This window comes from Rhinichthys klamathensis, unplaced genomic scaffold (assembly GCF_029890125.1).
Source record: "Rhinichthys klamathensis goyatoka isolate OS25496 unplaced genomic scaffold, OSU_Roscu_1.1 h1tg000033l_1, whole genome shotgun sequence".
Taxonomy (NCBI): Eukaryota; Metazoa; Chordata; class Actinopteri; order Cypriniformes; family Leuciscidae; genus Rhinichthys; species Rhinichthys klamathensis.
Genome location: NW_026606582.1, coordinates 1,432,593 through 1,449,628, shown reverse-complemented (window position 1 = coordinate 1,449,628; position 17,036 = coordinate 1,432,593). Strand labels below are relative to the sequence as shown.

Sequence of the window (17,036 nt, the reverse complement as noted above, 5' to 3'; positions counted from 1 at the left end):
ATTTGAAATAACATACAGGTATACAGCAGATGATGCAAAATATTAGTTTTTTGGTGTGTATTATTTATTTAGAGGTAGAGTGTGTAATTTATGGCTTGTGAATAAAGCTCCTTTTCAATGTTATTGTGAACTAGAAATGTTTAGTTTTGTGTAATTTATGCTGTTAGGTGTCAGTATAATTCCAAGATGTCTGCCAGTGCAACATTAACAAAAAACACTTACTGTGCAAAGTTAAGCTGGAATATGAGCAACATTAGAAGAATTACACACTTCACATTTAATATAAAGTTATTTAACATTATCAACAAATAAAACATGGCAACATTAAACATCATGATGATTTTTTTTAATTGCGTTTACATACCTGTTTTTTCTTTCAGAACTCAGAAGGAATTAAGGTCAAATGTTCTAAATGGTATTCATCTCAGTGGTTTCATGTGGATCTTTAAATCTTTAAATGATCTAGTATTTTTTTTAATTATAACTACATCTTACGTCAAACTTCACAGAGGACCTGATCTGGACATGTAAGCTTAAGAGGATGTTGAGGAACAGGTGTCAGTGCATTTTGGAGGGGAATGAAGAGCACAGCAGCCCCTCTCTGCTTGACAACTTCTATACAGAGCTCTATATCACTGATGTTGGAAGCAGTGAGCACAGCAGGGAACATGAAATCAGACAGATCGAGCTGGCATCTAAACATCCAGCCACAATAGATGCACCAATCAAGGCTAACGACATCTTTAAAGCTTTTCCCGGATCTACTAAACAAATCCTAACCGTGCTAACCAAAGGAATTGCTGGCATTGGAAAAACAGTGTCCGTGAAAAAGTTCACCCTGGACTGGGTTGAGGAGAGAGCCAACCAGGATGTCCAGATGATATTTCCACTTCCTTTTCGTGAAATGAATGGATTTAAAGAAAGGAAAATTAGTCTGATACACATTCTTCAGCGCTTCTTCAATCTAAAAATAGACGCAGAAGTGTTACATTCAGACAAATACAAGATAGTCTTCATCTTTGATGGACTTGATGAATGTCGGTTTCCTCTGGATTTTCAAAACAACAGGAGTTGCTCCAGTGTGACAGAATCAGTCTCAATCGGTGTCCTACTGACAAACCTCATCTGCAAGAACTTGCTTCCTTCTGCTTTGGTCTGGATAACTTCACGACCAGCTGCAACAGGTCAAATACCTCCTGACTTCATTGACCGAGTAACCGAGGTACGAGGTTTCAATGACTCCCATAAAGAAGAGTACTTCATGAAAAAAATAGGTGATCCAGACCTGTCCTCCAGAATAATCTCACACTTGAAGTCTTCAAAGATCCTTCACATCATGTGCCACATCCCAGTGTTCTGTTGGATATCAGCTACAGTTCTTGAAAAGATGTTTCGGGATTCTGATGGTAGTGAAATTCCCAGGACCCTGACACAAATGTACGCATACTTCCTAATTTTCCAGATCAAGCAAGGGAGTCACAAATACGATGGGATTTCCGAAGAAGGTTTTAAGTCGGATAACCAGACCACATTGTTGCTTGGAAAGCTGGCTTTTAAACAACTTGACAATGGTAACTTATTGTTCTATGAGGAAGATTTGAAGGAATGTGGCATTGAACTCAATGTTGCATCTGTGTATTCAGGAGTTTGCACCCAAGTTTTTAGAGAAGAGGCAGGACTGCTTCAGGAGAGGGTCTTCAGCTTCGTACACGCAAGTATGCAGGAGTTTTTGGCAGCATTGTATGCCTTCCTCGTGTTTGTCAACAAGCAGCGAAATGTCTTCAGTCAGACGACAAATGCTAAAATCATGAGTACTTTAAAAAAACTATCAATGCATGAATTTCTGAAGTGTGCTGTGGATAAGGCTTTAGCAAGTGACAATGGACATTTGGACCTTTTTCTTCGCTTCTTGTTGGGACTGTCACTTGAGTCCAATCAGACCCTTCTTCAGGAGCTGCTGACTGAGGTGCTGAGCGATGCTGAAAGCAACATGAAAACACGTCAATACATCAAGGAAAAAATCAGGGACCACCCTTCAGCAGAGAAGGCAATAAGTCTTTTCCATTGCCTAAGTGAACTGAAAGATGATTCTCTGGTTGAGGAAGTGCAGGAATTCATAAATTCACAGGGTTTTTGTAGTGGAAAGCTGTCTCCTTCACGTTTTTCTGCTTTGGCTTACATATTGCTGACATCTGCTGAAGAACTGGATGTTTTTGACTTGGCAAAGTTCATTCATCCGAGCATGACCTCGAATGAGGGACTGTTGAGACTGTTGCCAGTAATCAAAGCATCTCGATCAGTTCTGTAGGTATCTCACTCTACTCAAGTACGCAAACACAGATGTGTACTCTTGTCTAGCATATTACAAACATGCAGTCCGGTTGTACATACGTAAACTGGATGTACTATTATTCATATAGCTAATTGTAAATATGTCAACTAATTTTAATTAACTTGCATAGGAAGATTCTCTTCAAATTATTCCTTTGCCATGATAGTTGACTTCCAAAAGAAAACTCTAGCAACCCTTGCAGCAAATCTGAGAATACAGTGCATATTTGCATTGTTATGAATTGTATTTGGACACATTTCAGAATGCAGTAGCATGTGAAAGTACTCATGTAACTTGATACATTCACATACCTTTGCATATCAAGTTTTAGGACTTAGATGAGATAAACAGTTAAGGGTTTATTGTAATGTAATTTCAAATATAGTTGGTGAATCTTTTGAATCTTTTCCCTTCAGATTGAGGTGTTGTAATTTGACAGAGAAAAGCTGTGCCGGCCTGGCCTCTGTTCTTAGTTCAAGTCTCTCATGTCTAAGACAGCTGGATTTGAGTTCTAACAATCTTCAGGATTCAGGAATAAACCAACTTGCTGTTGGATTGGGGGATCTTCAGTGTAAACTAGACAGACTGAGGTAGGAAGTAGACTCAAACTGATGGTATAGGATGTTGAAGAGATTTACAATGGCATAAATTGCAAACTGCTTGCTAATTGCTAGATTACAAACTATACGTCATTGCATTGAGTCTCAAAACCTGTTGATGTGCTGTGGTATGTAAATAAAATTATCATTGAAGGGTTTTTACTCCGAAGGAACATCAAAAGTCTCCATTTGTCCTCCATTTTATCACATTGCTGTCTAGGAGAAACAACTAACATATTTCATTTGTGATTTTTTTCTTTTTTTTCTTGCTGTTGCAGACTTTTCAATTGTAGCATTGGTAAAGAAGGCTGTGCCTCTTTGGCCTCGGCTTTGAGATCAAACCCGTCTTACTTAATTGAACTTGATTTGACACACAACAATCCACACGATACAAGTGTGAAAATGCTTTCTGATGTGCTGACAGATACAAGCTGTAAACTGGAAACATTAAGGTAAGTTCTACTATGTAATTGGTGGGGCACTAATTTATATATAACTATTATTTCCTATTGGGTACAATAGTAGTGGCAAATGTTTTACTCACTTTAAAAACTGTCTAGGTTACGTACACTGAGGTGTCGAGATTGTGGAAGAAACCGGTCCCCTATCGAGTTCACAGTGCACAAACATCACACTCCTCCTCAATAGTTGGCCACAAAGAGCATGGTTATGGGGCAATGCCTAAGGTGGAGGAGATGCTAGCTAGCTATCTCTTACCTCAGTCAGCATCGTCCCTAAAGGCCCTGACATTGCCCACCAAGCCAGTCAGAACAACTTCGGCTTTGGTGGCAGGGTTTGAAACGAACACCCGCCAACCTGTCAAATGCGGGTAAAAATCAACTGTGGCGGATAACGCTGTCAAATAAGCAGCCAATTTGGCAGCTTACTTATTATGTTTACTCACTTTACTGGGGAAGTTCTTTTAAGCCAAATCTGCGCAGATTTAGCACAAATGTTCAACTCGTTGAACACACACGTCACTACGCAAAAAATACTGGTGCGCTTGTTCATTTGCATTGAAGCATTGGTGAATATTATAAAGCATTTGGTTAACAGAAAATACAAAATTATTTTCCAACATCCTAATTTTTTTATGTTCTTTGTACTGTATTAATCTGTCCACCTAAAATACATTTTTGGTGATGAGGATGAAAGAGGAAGGGCTGGATGACAGGATTTTGTTTAAATAAGAAATTAATGTATGAATCTCTAGGGTGATTTATAATTGCTCTAGGGTGTATGCTTCCCCTGCCAAAAGATGTTGCTGTTGCTAGGGGTGTAAGCTTCCCCCAATAGATCCCATACACTGTTAAATTGGCTACAGCAATACGCTTGTTGCAATGTGTCCTTGCTTGCTCCAGCTGTGGTGATGCTTCCCCCATAATCCCCATTGGATCTATCAACATATGCCACTAACATCAGGATGTATTATCTATTCTATCAGCATCTGTAATGTTGAGGGTAGTGTTGAGGGGACTTCTTAAACATTACAAATTTCTCTGGCCTTCCTGACTATGCTCTCGTTGACTTCTTTTGTTATGGATTCAATGATTAATACCAGACTAAGCTCATCCGTGATGGTCCTCGAGGGTCCCTCATTGAATTTTTGGATGCTTTTGTGTGGTTCCTCTTTCACGGTTGGTGAGGTTAAGGAGGACATGTCCCCTAAAAGTTTTTTGGGGAGGGGCACCACACACCAAGATCCAGTGCCCACGGAGCTTGGCCCACCACAGTCACCTGCATCTCTACCCATAATGGTCGCTAGTCCTGTGGTTCCAGTACCTTCCCGTCCTGAGGTTTCTACACCAGAGCTTCTTCACGTCATGTCTGCCGAGCATGAGCTTCTTCACCTCATGCCTGCCGAGCCTGAGCACTCATCATAGTCGCCACAGCGATTTTGAGTGTGTGGGCAGTCCCCACATCGGCCCCAGCCCGTGAATCCTTGGAAAAGGTGGCCGCCGCCGTTCTAGAGTCCTCAGACAAGATGGCCGCCTCCACGCCTGTCTTCGGCAAGATGGCAGTCTCTACGCCTGTGTCTTCGGACAAGATGGCCGCCTCTATGCCTGTGTCTTTGGGCAAGATGGCCGCCTCTATGCCTGTCTACGACGGTGTCTTCAGACAAGATGGCCACTCAGTGGGCGTGACTGCAGTCACTCCGTACCATGTATACCCTCTATACCATGTTTGGATGATGCTGCTAGAATTATCTGTATTGTTAACCTATCAGAACCTGTAGGAATGACATCAACTGATTATTCATAAAACTATAAGTACTAGTGTTTCTGTATCTTAAGTTAGTTTGAGGCTGGATCCTCTTATTCATTCTCTTTGGCCTTTGGAAGTGTGGGGAACTTTGTCTTCAGTAAAATGTTCATATAGCTGCCATTTGCGCATTTCCAAACCAAAAAGCTACAGATGATGAAGTGAAATGTAAGTGGCGGGATTGCCCACCTTCTTCATCTGTAACAGCTTGTTACTTTCCACTGACGTCTGTGAAAAGGGGATGCGCTCGACAGGCTCGCGCGTCAGTCCTCCTCCATTCTCCTCTATTGTACAGTTAATTCGTACATGACTACATGGGGAAACAAAATGCAACTTCCGCATTTATCGGACGGGCTAAACAATGGGAAAGTGGGACTCTGCTAGCAGTCATGCCCATTCATCACTACCTGCTTTCCACTTCTGTAACAGCCTATATATAGTATGCTACATACTCCCAAAATCAGAACAGCGATAGAAGAAGAAGTGGGACTATTGCACACTCCCTTCATCCATACATTAATTGTGAATACAGAGGGAGCACATTGCTATTACATCCATACTCCCAATACCCAAGAGGATGATAGATGAGGAGCGGGCAGCACGTTGCTGTATTGCCCTGCCTATAAACACGGAGAGAGCATTTTGTTCTGACCTCCGTATTCCCAGTACCAAAGAGGCAACAGGAGAAGACCAGGACACGAGTGGTGAATCTCTTCGTCTGTATCTTTGTAATACATCAATATCAACTCCACACTAAAAAGGGCAGCAGATGAGAAATTGGGCACAATAGCTATAGCCCCTTTTCTTTCCGAACGCAGCACATACTATGTGCATAGTTCTTAACAGCCCCTTACTAGTAGGCAGATGAAAAACAGCAGTCATGTCGTAAAGTCTACAAATATAATCTGGACGTTTTTTTTTTAGGTTGATAGGCTGTGAACTGACGAGAAAAAGCTGTGCTGCACTGGCCCAAGTACTTCAGTCATCCTCTACAAGCCTGAAACATTTATATTTAAGTTTGAACGACCTTCAGGATTCAGGAGTGGAACTGCTCTGTGTTGGCCTAAAGAACCTTTCCTGCAAGCTTGAGAAACTGAGGTATTACAATTAATCAAGTAGACTAATCAAGTAGATTGACACGCAGCCCACAGAAAAATAACACGGTGCTAACAATCTGATTCTAAGGAAATAATGTCACATGCTGTGTATCAAATGACACTAGTTCATGTTTGTTTGCCTTTACTATTTGCAGTCTATCAGACTGTCAAATTACAGCCATAGGATGTTCTGCATTGTCAACTGCTTTAAAGTCAAACCCCTCACACCTGAGAGAGCTGGATCTCAGCATTAATAACCTCACAGACTCAGGAGTAAGGGATCTGCTCCCTGTGTTTGAAGACCCACGTGTTCGTCTAGAGAGATTATGGTAACAGGCCTCTAGATTCATGTGAACACCTCACAATTAACAAATGAAACTATGGATATCTAAAACTTTTTCATTGTTTTTATGCTTTTCTCAGGCTGAATAATTGCAATCTAACTCATGAAAGCTGTCAGATGTTGGGTTATGTAGACACATCTAAACACTCGAGTCTGAGAGAGCTGAACCTCAGTGCTAATGACCTGCTTGACTCAGGTTTAAAGCAGCTTTCAGTGGGAGTGTGTCATCTTCTATCAGGACTGCAGTCACTGAGGTAATAAAGTTGTCTTTAACCCAATAATGATTCTCCCATCATTTACCCACCCTTTGTAATGGTCTGGCTGTATGTTACTTTAAGACCCATGTTTGGGGATTCTCTGAGCTCTGCGTTCGTAGGGAGAGTGAAGGATGTGAAAATATGCTGCAGCAATCTGTTTTGTTTTGTGCTTTTTTAAAACAAAAATACAGCCATAAACAGTAACTTGTGTCATGTGGATCATTTACAATGCATTATAGGTTACACCTTGTTGTTGTTAGTGAACTGTTACTCTAATTTTCAAATTGAACAATGTGTTGAAAGGTAGATGGATATATAGTCTACACACAACTTTAGTCTGTTTTTACTTGATCAGAAAATGTGGTTCAAAGTAATATTGTTATAATTGCACAACCCTTTGCAGTGTTACATATTGTGGGCTTACGGCACAGGGATGTGCTGTTCTGGCATCAGCTCTCAGCTCTAACCAATCACAGCTAAAAGCACTGGATCTCAGAGGAAATAAACTGTCAGATTCAGGAGTTAAACCGCTCTCAGATCTGCAGGAGAATCCACACAGTAAACTAGAAAAACTGGAGTAAGTGTTTGAAACTTAGCATACACACAGTTGTGCTTTGCCATAAAACATCCCATGATAATTTATACATACAAATTTTTATTTATTTAAATAATAAGACAAGATTGGATTAACGTATCTTTTGGTTGTTTGCCAGAATATTCAGGTGAATCATAAGGCCACAATTCACCCTAAAACAAAAAGACAAAAGTAGTAATAAAAGTAGTATTTTTCTTTTTTAAATATGTAAGTGTACATTTATATGTGTGTATCTAGAAATACTGTATCTAGTCTGCATATACCAGTATCACAAAAATGTAAAAATAAAAATCCTGCACAACAAATTTTACCATTATGTATAATACTTTATAATTTAAATAATATTCATGATTTACATTGCAATAATGAGAATGGCATATTGCAAAAATAAACTGTTACAAATGCTGATTTTGTCTCTCCACCTCACAGATTCATGGATGGACCAACAATTCAGACGCCAATGAATGTCCCTCACACACAGGATGTTCTCCTTGTAGATCCAACAAAATCAACACAACAAAAATAATAATTTAGTGCTTTGAGTGAGTTGGACAAGTTTGCTCAGCTGTGTTACATCAAACCAGTCAAACAGACCTGAAAGAGAGCTATATGTTAGATCGTCGGTGTAAGTGTGACATCTGGGGCCAGTTGCATAAACATAGCCATTATATTAAGACTGTCTTAAGAACTATACCAACTAGCAGTTAGTTAGGGGTAATCAGTCTTAATTTTCAGTATAAAATTAGACCCATCAATATTTTTAAAAGTAATGAACAGTATTAAAGTTTAAAAAAGATGATTAACTTGTAAGACTAGTCTTAGCAGTTTATGCAACCGGCCCCAGGTCTCAGTGTCATTCATTATCTGAAATATTCAAACCAGCAAGGAAAGGACAATCGTATAGAAAAATAGTATAGACCATCGGTATGGAAAATGCACCATGTGCGTGATATGGCATCACTGGTACTGAATGACACTGTTTTTGAGCAGGAACAAGATAAGATGGTTCGATTAGGTTCAAGGGAAACTATGAGGACTAGCAGGTTTGATGAGTAAGTCAGCTGCAGGACAGGTGTTTGCATCAGCTGCATCTTAAAGACTTTCAAACAAACACATTTTTGTATTAAAGCTGCAGTCGGCAGGTCTGGCAGATTGAGTGGACTTAGGCAAAATTTTGAATGTTTACAATTCTCATGCCCCTCCCCCACTATCAACGGATACCCTCCCACCGAGTTCGTGCTCGTCAGTGCGTGTGCACCAGGTTATCTGTGAACGCGCCCGTCTCATCAGCATCCATCAACACCGTGGAGTATTTGGAGGTATGCTGCCCTGGCTAATCTACCAATAGATTGCAATTGCTAACATCATTTATACTCTAAATGAGCTTACTTGATTTGTTAGTGTTTTGAAAGCGAGATACATCCATCATCACTCTTCGTTACTGCGCGAACTTCAGGCGTGTGCATGTGATTGTAACGTGCTCGAGGGGTGGCGTGTGCCCGATCTGTGATTGACAGTCAGATCTCACACACCCCTGCGCTGATTGGACATGATGATCCGGGAGCTGTGGATTTTTGCAAAACAAATAACACGCTCCAGGTGGAGTTAGAAGCTCGGTTTTTTTTCTAAAACCACTTTATTTATGTTATTCTGTCGGATTATAGTGTCGATTTCACTGAATATGATCAAAAAAATGTTGCCGACGGCAGCTTTAATTATTACTGTACATTTTGTAGAACATATGTTATATATAGTCAGTTTTATAGTATAAATTATTTTAGTTAAAATTTAGAATTTATTTTAAATTCTAGCAAGAATTTTGCTTATTATAGTGCGACAGCTGCTAAATATGTTGATTTGGCAAAATGTGAATATTTATACAATATTTACTGTAAACTACTACCTCTTCTGAGATCCTAAAATTCTACTCTATCATTTATTTATCCATCTGTCCGTCCGGTAACCAGCTAGCAACCAGCCACACACCCAATCGCCTGAAAAGCAGTTATAGTAAATTATACTTCAAAGCAATTTCTATTGAAACAAGTCATGTATTTAAATATATTTGGGTAAAACTTTACAATGAGGTTTCATTAGTTAACGTAAGTTAACTGCTTAAGTAAACATGTACTAAGAATTAACAATACTTCTACAGAATTTATTAATCTAATGGTGTCGTTTTCAAAAACTTGCACTTTGAATCCATTTTGCGGTTTGCAGGCCCCCAAAAAGCAGCTGTCCTGTAAATGAATGGCCAAAACGCATAAAAAGTTCTTCCATTTTTAATTGGAAACAGTGTTGTAAACACTATCTATCTTAGTGTTGTTCTAAGGGCACTTGTTTTTTCACTAGGGTTTGTCAAGTCATCGTCAAAGTTTGTCTTTACATACATTCCTTTTGTAGTTGTATTAATAATTGTCATTGTGCCACACATTGATTTATTGATATTAATATCATCAAATAATAGTCATTGTAGAATGAAGCATTATCAGTATTTAGTTTACAAAATAATGAAACTAAGAATAATGATGAGTCTCTGAATGAACAGTAGAGGGCAGCACAGGATCTGTAGGAGGCTTGCTGCATAGAGTAAACACATTTTATTATCATATTCTTTGTGTCAAGATATGTCAAACCTGCCTTTGTTTCTTCAAGCTGTAATGTTGCTCTTACATGTTTAAAAATGCAAATGTTGACATTTGTCTAATCAAGATACAAAAAAGTAAGAAAAGTAAGAGTGGATTAAAGAATTGGACCCATTATCATCAAGCGTTTCATTTGAATGTTTATTTATGAAATAAGAAAGGGGCATCATTCATTAATAGTCATTATAGTCATTACAGTATGTCTTTCCTCATTTAACATGAAAACATGTTGATATTCAGTTTCCCCAAACTTTCTCTGGTTAGTCATATAGCAAACCATGCACATACGTTCTATCATGGGAACAATTATATATATGGACTTGGTCAAAATGTAGGCTTTTTTGTTTGGGATATTGCATTTCCAGCTTTTGACAATACAGTATTTTTAAATAATTAAGTTATTTCATTGAAAAGTGCTACAATTTATTTATTTGTGAGTGCATTTAACGCCAAACTACACTGGTTTAACAGCACCTGCATGCGTCTCATTCACAAAACAAACCGCGTTGAACCTCGAATCACTGCACTAGGAGAGGAATAAATTGAAAAATACAACAATAGAATATAGTTAATTTGGCATAACAAATAAATGGTCTATTAAGGCAAACTTCATTTCTAAAACAAACAATCTACAAAAGTGTATTTCTTTTTAAAACACTGCTCATGCAAACATGATGCAGGCAATTCTAAACTGTGAATTCATAATTAACAAAGGTAAACAATATCCGTGTTTATATGATTCGGAGACTTCTATTACCCCATCTAAATTCATGCTGTCCAGCCAGTGCTGTAAACCAAAGAAAAATAATAATAACTAACACAAGGTCTAACCCTTTGGGGTGCGTCATGAGCAAGTAAACTGGTCCTAACTAAGCAACACTGGCACCTATCGCCACTTTTACAAATAAGATTCGTCACACCTGAGATTAAACGCACAATATCTGTTACTTGTAAACAATTCATTAGCCATGCAGTCAAAGATCTTTTTAAAACCAAGAAATGGACAAGAATTTCTTCTATTGTTCATCTCAAGTCATTTAGCTAATTAGTAAATTTCTCATTCATGATTATTAAGCTTAAACTATAACGTCAGTAAGACATGGTCAATGTACCAAAAAATCTACCGAAGTGGTTAAATTTTGTAATATTTTTTTAAATCGAAATTGAGCATAAATGTGGAAGAGTGCTGTTACAATGTCTGGATCCTAACCATATGGAAAAACATTCCCATCCCATACATCCCATAAATTTGATGCATGTTTTCTGCATGATTTATATGGATAACACAGCATAGATGCAGTGTGCGTGGGTGTGAGTTTGAAGTTGACTTACTGTCATGTTAAATAAATGAAGTCGGAGCTCTGTGCCTGTGTTTGAGTTATTTTTTCCTGGGGTTGCTGGGGTAAAGGTTGGTTAGTGTATTTTTTTTTTCCAGAAATATAAAGGGTAGAGCAGAAGTAGCACATCTGTGCTCTTGATCTCGAGAGTCACGCTAAGTGCTGTAAGTAGCTTTTTTGTTTTCATTAAAGACAGTTTGACCAGGTGTTACTGAACATTGTTTGTTTGAGAACTGAACATTTTTATATAAAACAATTTCTCTCGATGATCCATGTGATATTTTGAAGAGAATTTTCTGCCATTTAATTGGGTCATTCTAGAATTGTGATCTAATTTCCAGCTCACACTCATGCACACGTAACATACAAGAGATTGAACGTAAATCAAGGCCCGATAAACTCACGGCGAAGCTCTTTTTCGTTCTTCGCTTAGAAGTAAAAAGAAGTTAGGAACACCCTTGCAGTGATATATGTTTAGTAAACATCCTGACCACACTGCTGAGAGCAACGTTTAGATAAATATGTGCTGCACACTTTCCTCTTGATTTAAGACTACAGACTATACTACAGATCTGGCTATGTGAGACTATTGTTTGAATTTATCCCTTTTCTTTGCAAGACACATTAATATTACAATCAATAATGGCCTTTAAAGCATTATCCTGAGCATGTTAAGCATTAATTTTCACGTCAATGAACGGAAGAGACGTTCATTGCTAATGGTGGGTTCCTTAAGTAGGCAGCTCCCTTATGTCTCGTGAAGTTGCAGCTGCCTTTCCAGAGGTTGGGTCCCTAAGCAGGCGGCCCGTTCTCGAGTCATAGCAATATACCACTTAGGTTCCATTAATTAGGCAGTTCCTTCACAGGTATTTAATGGAGTATCCTCACCCCTGAGGGGTTCATTTTTAAGTAGGAAGCTCCTTGATATCAAGAAGGCAGTAGCCTCCTCCCCCTAGTGTTGGGTTCAGTAAGAAGGAAGCTCCCTTGGGTGTTACCAAGATGTGGGATTCCCCAAAATTGCTTAAGCTTCCGGAAGCTCCCCTTGAGTCTGGTAGAACGAGTTCTACCTTCCCCATTATGGGCTCTCAGGGTCCTTGTCACAGCTTTTGAGGACTCACAGTCTCCCTTATGTTAACCTAGGGGGAACCGCCTCCTTTAAGATTTCGTTGGTGGCTCCCTTTTGTGTTACGCTGAAGTTTCAGGGTTGCAGCTGCCTCCCCCTGATTGGGGTCTTATAAGCAGGCAGATCCCTTGTGGTTGAGTCGTGGCTTCCTGAAGTCACCCAGAATTGGGGTCCCCGAAGTAGGAGGCTCCTTCATGTATCCAGATGAAACTGCCTCCCTATTAAGGGTTCTTCAACAGGCAGTCAACCCTAAGATGCAGAATGCAAACTTTAGTATATTCGCAAGGTCGTACCTGCCTTCCCTATAACAGGTTATTAAGAAGGCAGCTCCCTTGTGTAAGCTGGGGATTGATAATGTGGTTGAACCTGGGGCTGCCCTTCAGGGTCTGGGTCCTCTGCTCCCACAAGAGATCTCAAGATGATCCCCAGACTGCAGGGGTTATCGTAGAGTGAATCCTCCCTGTTACTGGGATACCTTCTCTTGGGTCCTCCACACTCTGTTCCAGCTCAGGCAGACTTTGGAGACTATAGCAAGGCTAACACTCTGCAGCCGTTTACTAGTTTCCTCTAGTGAGCGTAGTTCACTCTTCCCTTAAAGGGTTTCTTCATTAGGGTCTATTGTCCCTGGGTCTAGCCTAGTCAAAATTGGGGATCAAAATCTTGGGTGAGCATTGGACTCCCCTCACTCAGAGCGTCGTTCTGCTGAGTCCTCAGCTCCCCAGAGAACCCATCTCTGGGCTCTGGTGAGAAGTGGTTTCACCTTAGCTTTGCATCTCTTCTTATTGGTTGAGCACCCTTCCGGAGTGCTGGCCTTACGAGAAGCTGACTCTAGGTCAGACGGGGTTGAGCATTTTGCTCATAAAATGCTCCCCTGTGGTGTTGAGGGGTTGAACCAGATCCCCCTATAAGGTTGGTGCCTCTCACTACAGCAATTGAAGGTTCAACAAGTAGGCATGTCCCTTATATTAAATGAAGCTGTGGTGGCCTCCTCAGAAGTTGGGTCTCTAAGCAGCCGGCCCCTTCATGAGTCAATACTAAGGTTGAAGCTGTTTCCCCCTGATAGCGGGTCCTTTAAGTAAGACAGCTCCCTTAGGTTGTGAGTGACAGGCGAAGGAATTGTTTCCCTGTGCCAGTATTCTCTTAAAGATAATGTCTGGCATAAAGTTTGGCATTACCAGAACTTTGAGCTCTACCCGTCTTAGGGCTTTGAGCTTAGGTGCTGGCCTTAGGGAATAGTGTCACTGACAGTTCTGTGGACCTGAGTATCTGAAGGAATCTGACTCCGAAATATCTTGTTTGTGCTCGTCACAGACAATTAGGCAGTTATTCCCTCAGCATTGTGAAGTGGGTATAGTGTCCTCTAGAGCAGTGTTTCTCAAACCTGGTCCTGGAGGACCAACACTGCACATTTTGTCCTGGAGTTTCTTCTAATGAGCTGATGAGTTTAATCAGGTGTGTTTGATTAGGGAGGCAAATAAAAGATGCGGTGTTGGAGCAGGGTTGAGAAATAATTCTCTAGAGGATGCAGTGCAAGTTAAGCATGTAACAATGGTTCTCTGAGAAGGTGAACAAGACACTGCCTCTCATTCCCATGCATCTGTCAAAAGGAGACGTAGACAGGCATGCCCAAGAAGTTGATAACGTCTAATACAGATGCCCTTTAATACTCACGATCACATCGGTAGTCCAATGATATTGTCACGTTTAAACATGCTTCAGACACCGGTCATGCTGGAGGCGTTCCCCATAGTGTCCTCTAGAGGACGCAGTGTCTCGTTCCCCTTCTCAGGGAACCATGGTTACGTGTGTTAGCTGAGACGTTTTTTAAAGTTTCCTTATAAGCTGTTCACGCATTGGCAATAAAAAAGCGATTAATACATTAAAGTTCTTACTTTAAACATGCCATGCATTCTTTCAGGTTGATTTACACTAATTTTAAAGCTAATAGGAACCATTAAAATTATTGACAGTAATGCCACTGACATTTCATGATTAATTATACTATACATTTTATCAGCATGACAGCAAAAACCTTTAACCATTTAAAATGTAAAATAATCTGGTATTTCTCTATTCCCCCCCCCCCCCCCCCATCAAAAAAAAAAAAATCTATAATTTTCTAAAATGGTTTTCTATAGGAACAGTGTATATAGCAGATTGACATTTTGTTGTCCAAAAGCAAAAGCATCTGCCAACACAATTGTAGAATGACCCAATGAACAAATCTCATTGTTTTGAACCCAGTACAACAGGATGTGCTTCAAAACTGCATGCAATTAAGACTAATGCATGCAAACAAAGCATATGCTACTTCTTAATGAGGCTGTGCTTGCATGTTTGTGCTTGGATACAGATATTGAGTAGCTACAGTTCTGTCTTTACAGAAATAGTTCAACCAAAACTGAAAATTTAGACATTTACTCAGTCTCATATAATGCCAAACACATTTGATGTTCTTTTGTAAGTGGAAAAAGAGACATTTAGTACAATGTTAATGCTGTTCTTATCCATACAAGTGAAGTAAGTGGGGACCAGAGCTGTTAAGCTCCCTAAACAGTCCAATCCAAAGCTTCTGAAGCTTTGTGTGAGAAACAGACCCAGTGTAATCACTATGTTCAGCATACACAGAACATTCCCCTAATGTTGGTGAATGGTTCCCGTTATTCCTTACGTTCTAAGAACATTCATTTTAGGTTTTTATTTTTAGTTCAAGAACATTGCAGAGAGGTTTTTTTGTGACAACCTAATAAAAGGGTCATTCCTACAGTTTTGTGGATTTTGGGGTGACCAGGTATGTGTTAAAATGTGAAAATGTCTGTCTATCATAAAAAACACACGGGTCAAGCTCAGGCCAGTATCACCTACTAATTCCGACCAAATATTTCAATTTTTTATAATTCTATGAAATCTGTCTATCCAGTTTTATGTGTAATGTTTAACAGGGTGGATGTTTTAAGCTAATAAAGCCCATTTTTAGCTAGGACATGACAACATGCTAGCAGAAGATTTACATTTAGGAAGAATGTGGATATATAATTTCAAGTCCAGTATAAATTGGCACAACAGGGTGGACGTTATGTTTTTCGCTATTAGATAATTATTTTAAAATGAGGAAAAGAGGGAAAAGTTTATGACTGATTCTTACTTTGTTCTTGGACTCTAATGCTTATTTTTGTTATTGTATAATCATAAACTAACCTTCTCAGTTAAATATTTCTCTTTCCATGACCATAAACTACATGTTGTGGAATTGCTCGATGACTGACATTACTGCCACACAGCATTTAATTAAATAAATATCACTATTAAAATGTGTAATAATTATGTTATAAATCCAAATCTTACATGTTTGGAATGCTTTGGGGCTGAGTAAATCATGACACAATTTTCATTTTGGCTGAACGGTTCCTTTAACGTAGAGTAAGGCTTTTCCAGTTAAATCTCTGTGCTGTGCTTGTGCCGTGAAAGCTAAGCACAAATTCTTTACAGTTTGAGGCAGTCAAATGACCAAGAATACGGAATACCGAAATAGTAAAATAATTTAAAGCGAATACTGTACAATGAAATGAAAACCAAGGCCTCGCACAAGTGGGTGAAAGTTTTGTACCAAGGGTGGATTCATGCTTTTTCTAAAATCACACTCGCTCTATTTACAACGTCATGTAATAAAATGAGTAAATTCCATTGTTAAGCAGCTCAGAGTTTTCATGAGGTACAAAAAAACATCCATTTGTAAAAAACGGTACAATTGTAAACGTCTGTTGAAGTTTGTCAGACACAAGATCCGGAAATAATATGTGAGAGACAGAGACTGTGGAGTCATATCTGATGTTTGACTGACAGAAGAGGCCACTCGATACTTTAAAACAGTCTAAAACACCTTCCGAAACCTCAGTACACCCGACAAAGGACAGTGCCGGGCGTAAAGTTCCCTAACGTCACCCTACATACTGAAAGACAGCATGTGCAAGAGCAGCGTCTCACTCAGACAGGCCGTGTGTGATCCTGAGAGTGACAGTGAACCGTATGTTTGTGCGATCACTCAGATCTGCGTCTGCAGCGGGTGCACGAGTGTCGACGGGGGTTTGGACGAGGTGGAGTGTGTCGAGTGCTGAGGTTTGATGCCTCTGCTCCTCGTGTACTGGAGGAACTGGTCTGGGATTTCCGCAAGAACGTCCTTGGCCAGACGGGCCATGCTGAGAATGTGATTCCCTCTGCGATCAATGTAGTCTCGGAAAGGAACAAACTGAGGAGAGATCAGACTGAGATTTAGGAGGAATATGCTGTTGATAACTACAGAAAATCCTTTTGACATCCTTTATATTGTAAAACTACGCTTAAATTACATCTAATGGAAGTCTAGGTGAACACCAACGCAAAAAAAGAATTGTATTTAATATGCAATTGTAGTATACTATATATTAATTATATAAAAAACGCTTAAGT

At 39.6% G+C, this 17,036-nt stretch overlaps 2 protein-coding genes across 2 annotated transcripts in view; one reads left to right on the top strand and one right to left on the bottom strand.

The window, feature by feature from the left end:
- Positions 1-193: 193 nt before the first annotated feature.
- On the top strand, positions 194-7,472 carry LOC130080371 (NACHT, LRR and PYD domains-containing protein 3-like). The gene is made up of 8 exons (XM_056245724.1): positions 194-415; positions 510-2,304; positions 2,749-2,922; positions 3,210-3,383; positions 6,118-6,291; positions 6,446-6,619; positions 6,714-6,887; positions 7,294-7,472. Exons 1-8 carry the CDS (start codon positions 316-318, stop codon positions 7,469-7,471), a joined length of 2,943 nt encoding a protein of 980 aa, XP_056101699.1. The 5' UTR covers positions 194-315; the 3' UTR covers position 7,472.
- An 8,746-nt stretch (positions 7,473-16,218) lies between these two features.
- cpne8 (copine VIII) overlaps positions 16,219-17,036 on the bottom strand; it is a 92,657-nt gene continuing 91,839 nt past the window's right edge. Inside the window, exon 20 of the mRNA XM_056245725.1 lies at positions 16,219-16,836. Within this exon, the coding sequence (XP_056101700.1) occupies positions 16,633-16,836 (204 nt within the window). The 3' untranslated portion in view covers positions 16,219-16,632. The remainder of the gene's footprint in view (positions 16,837-17,036) is intronic.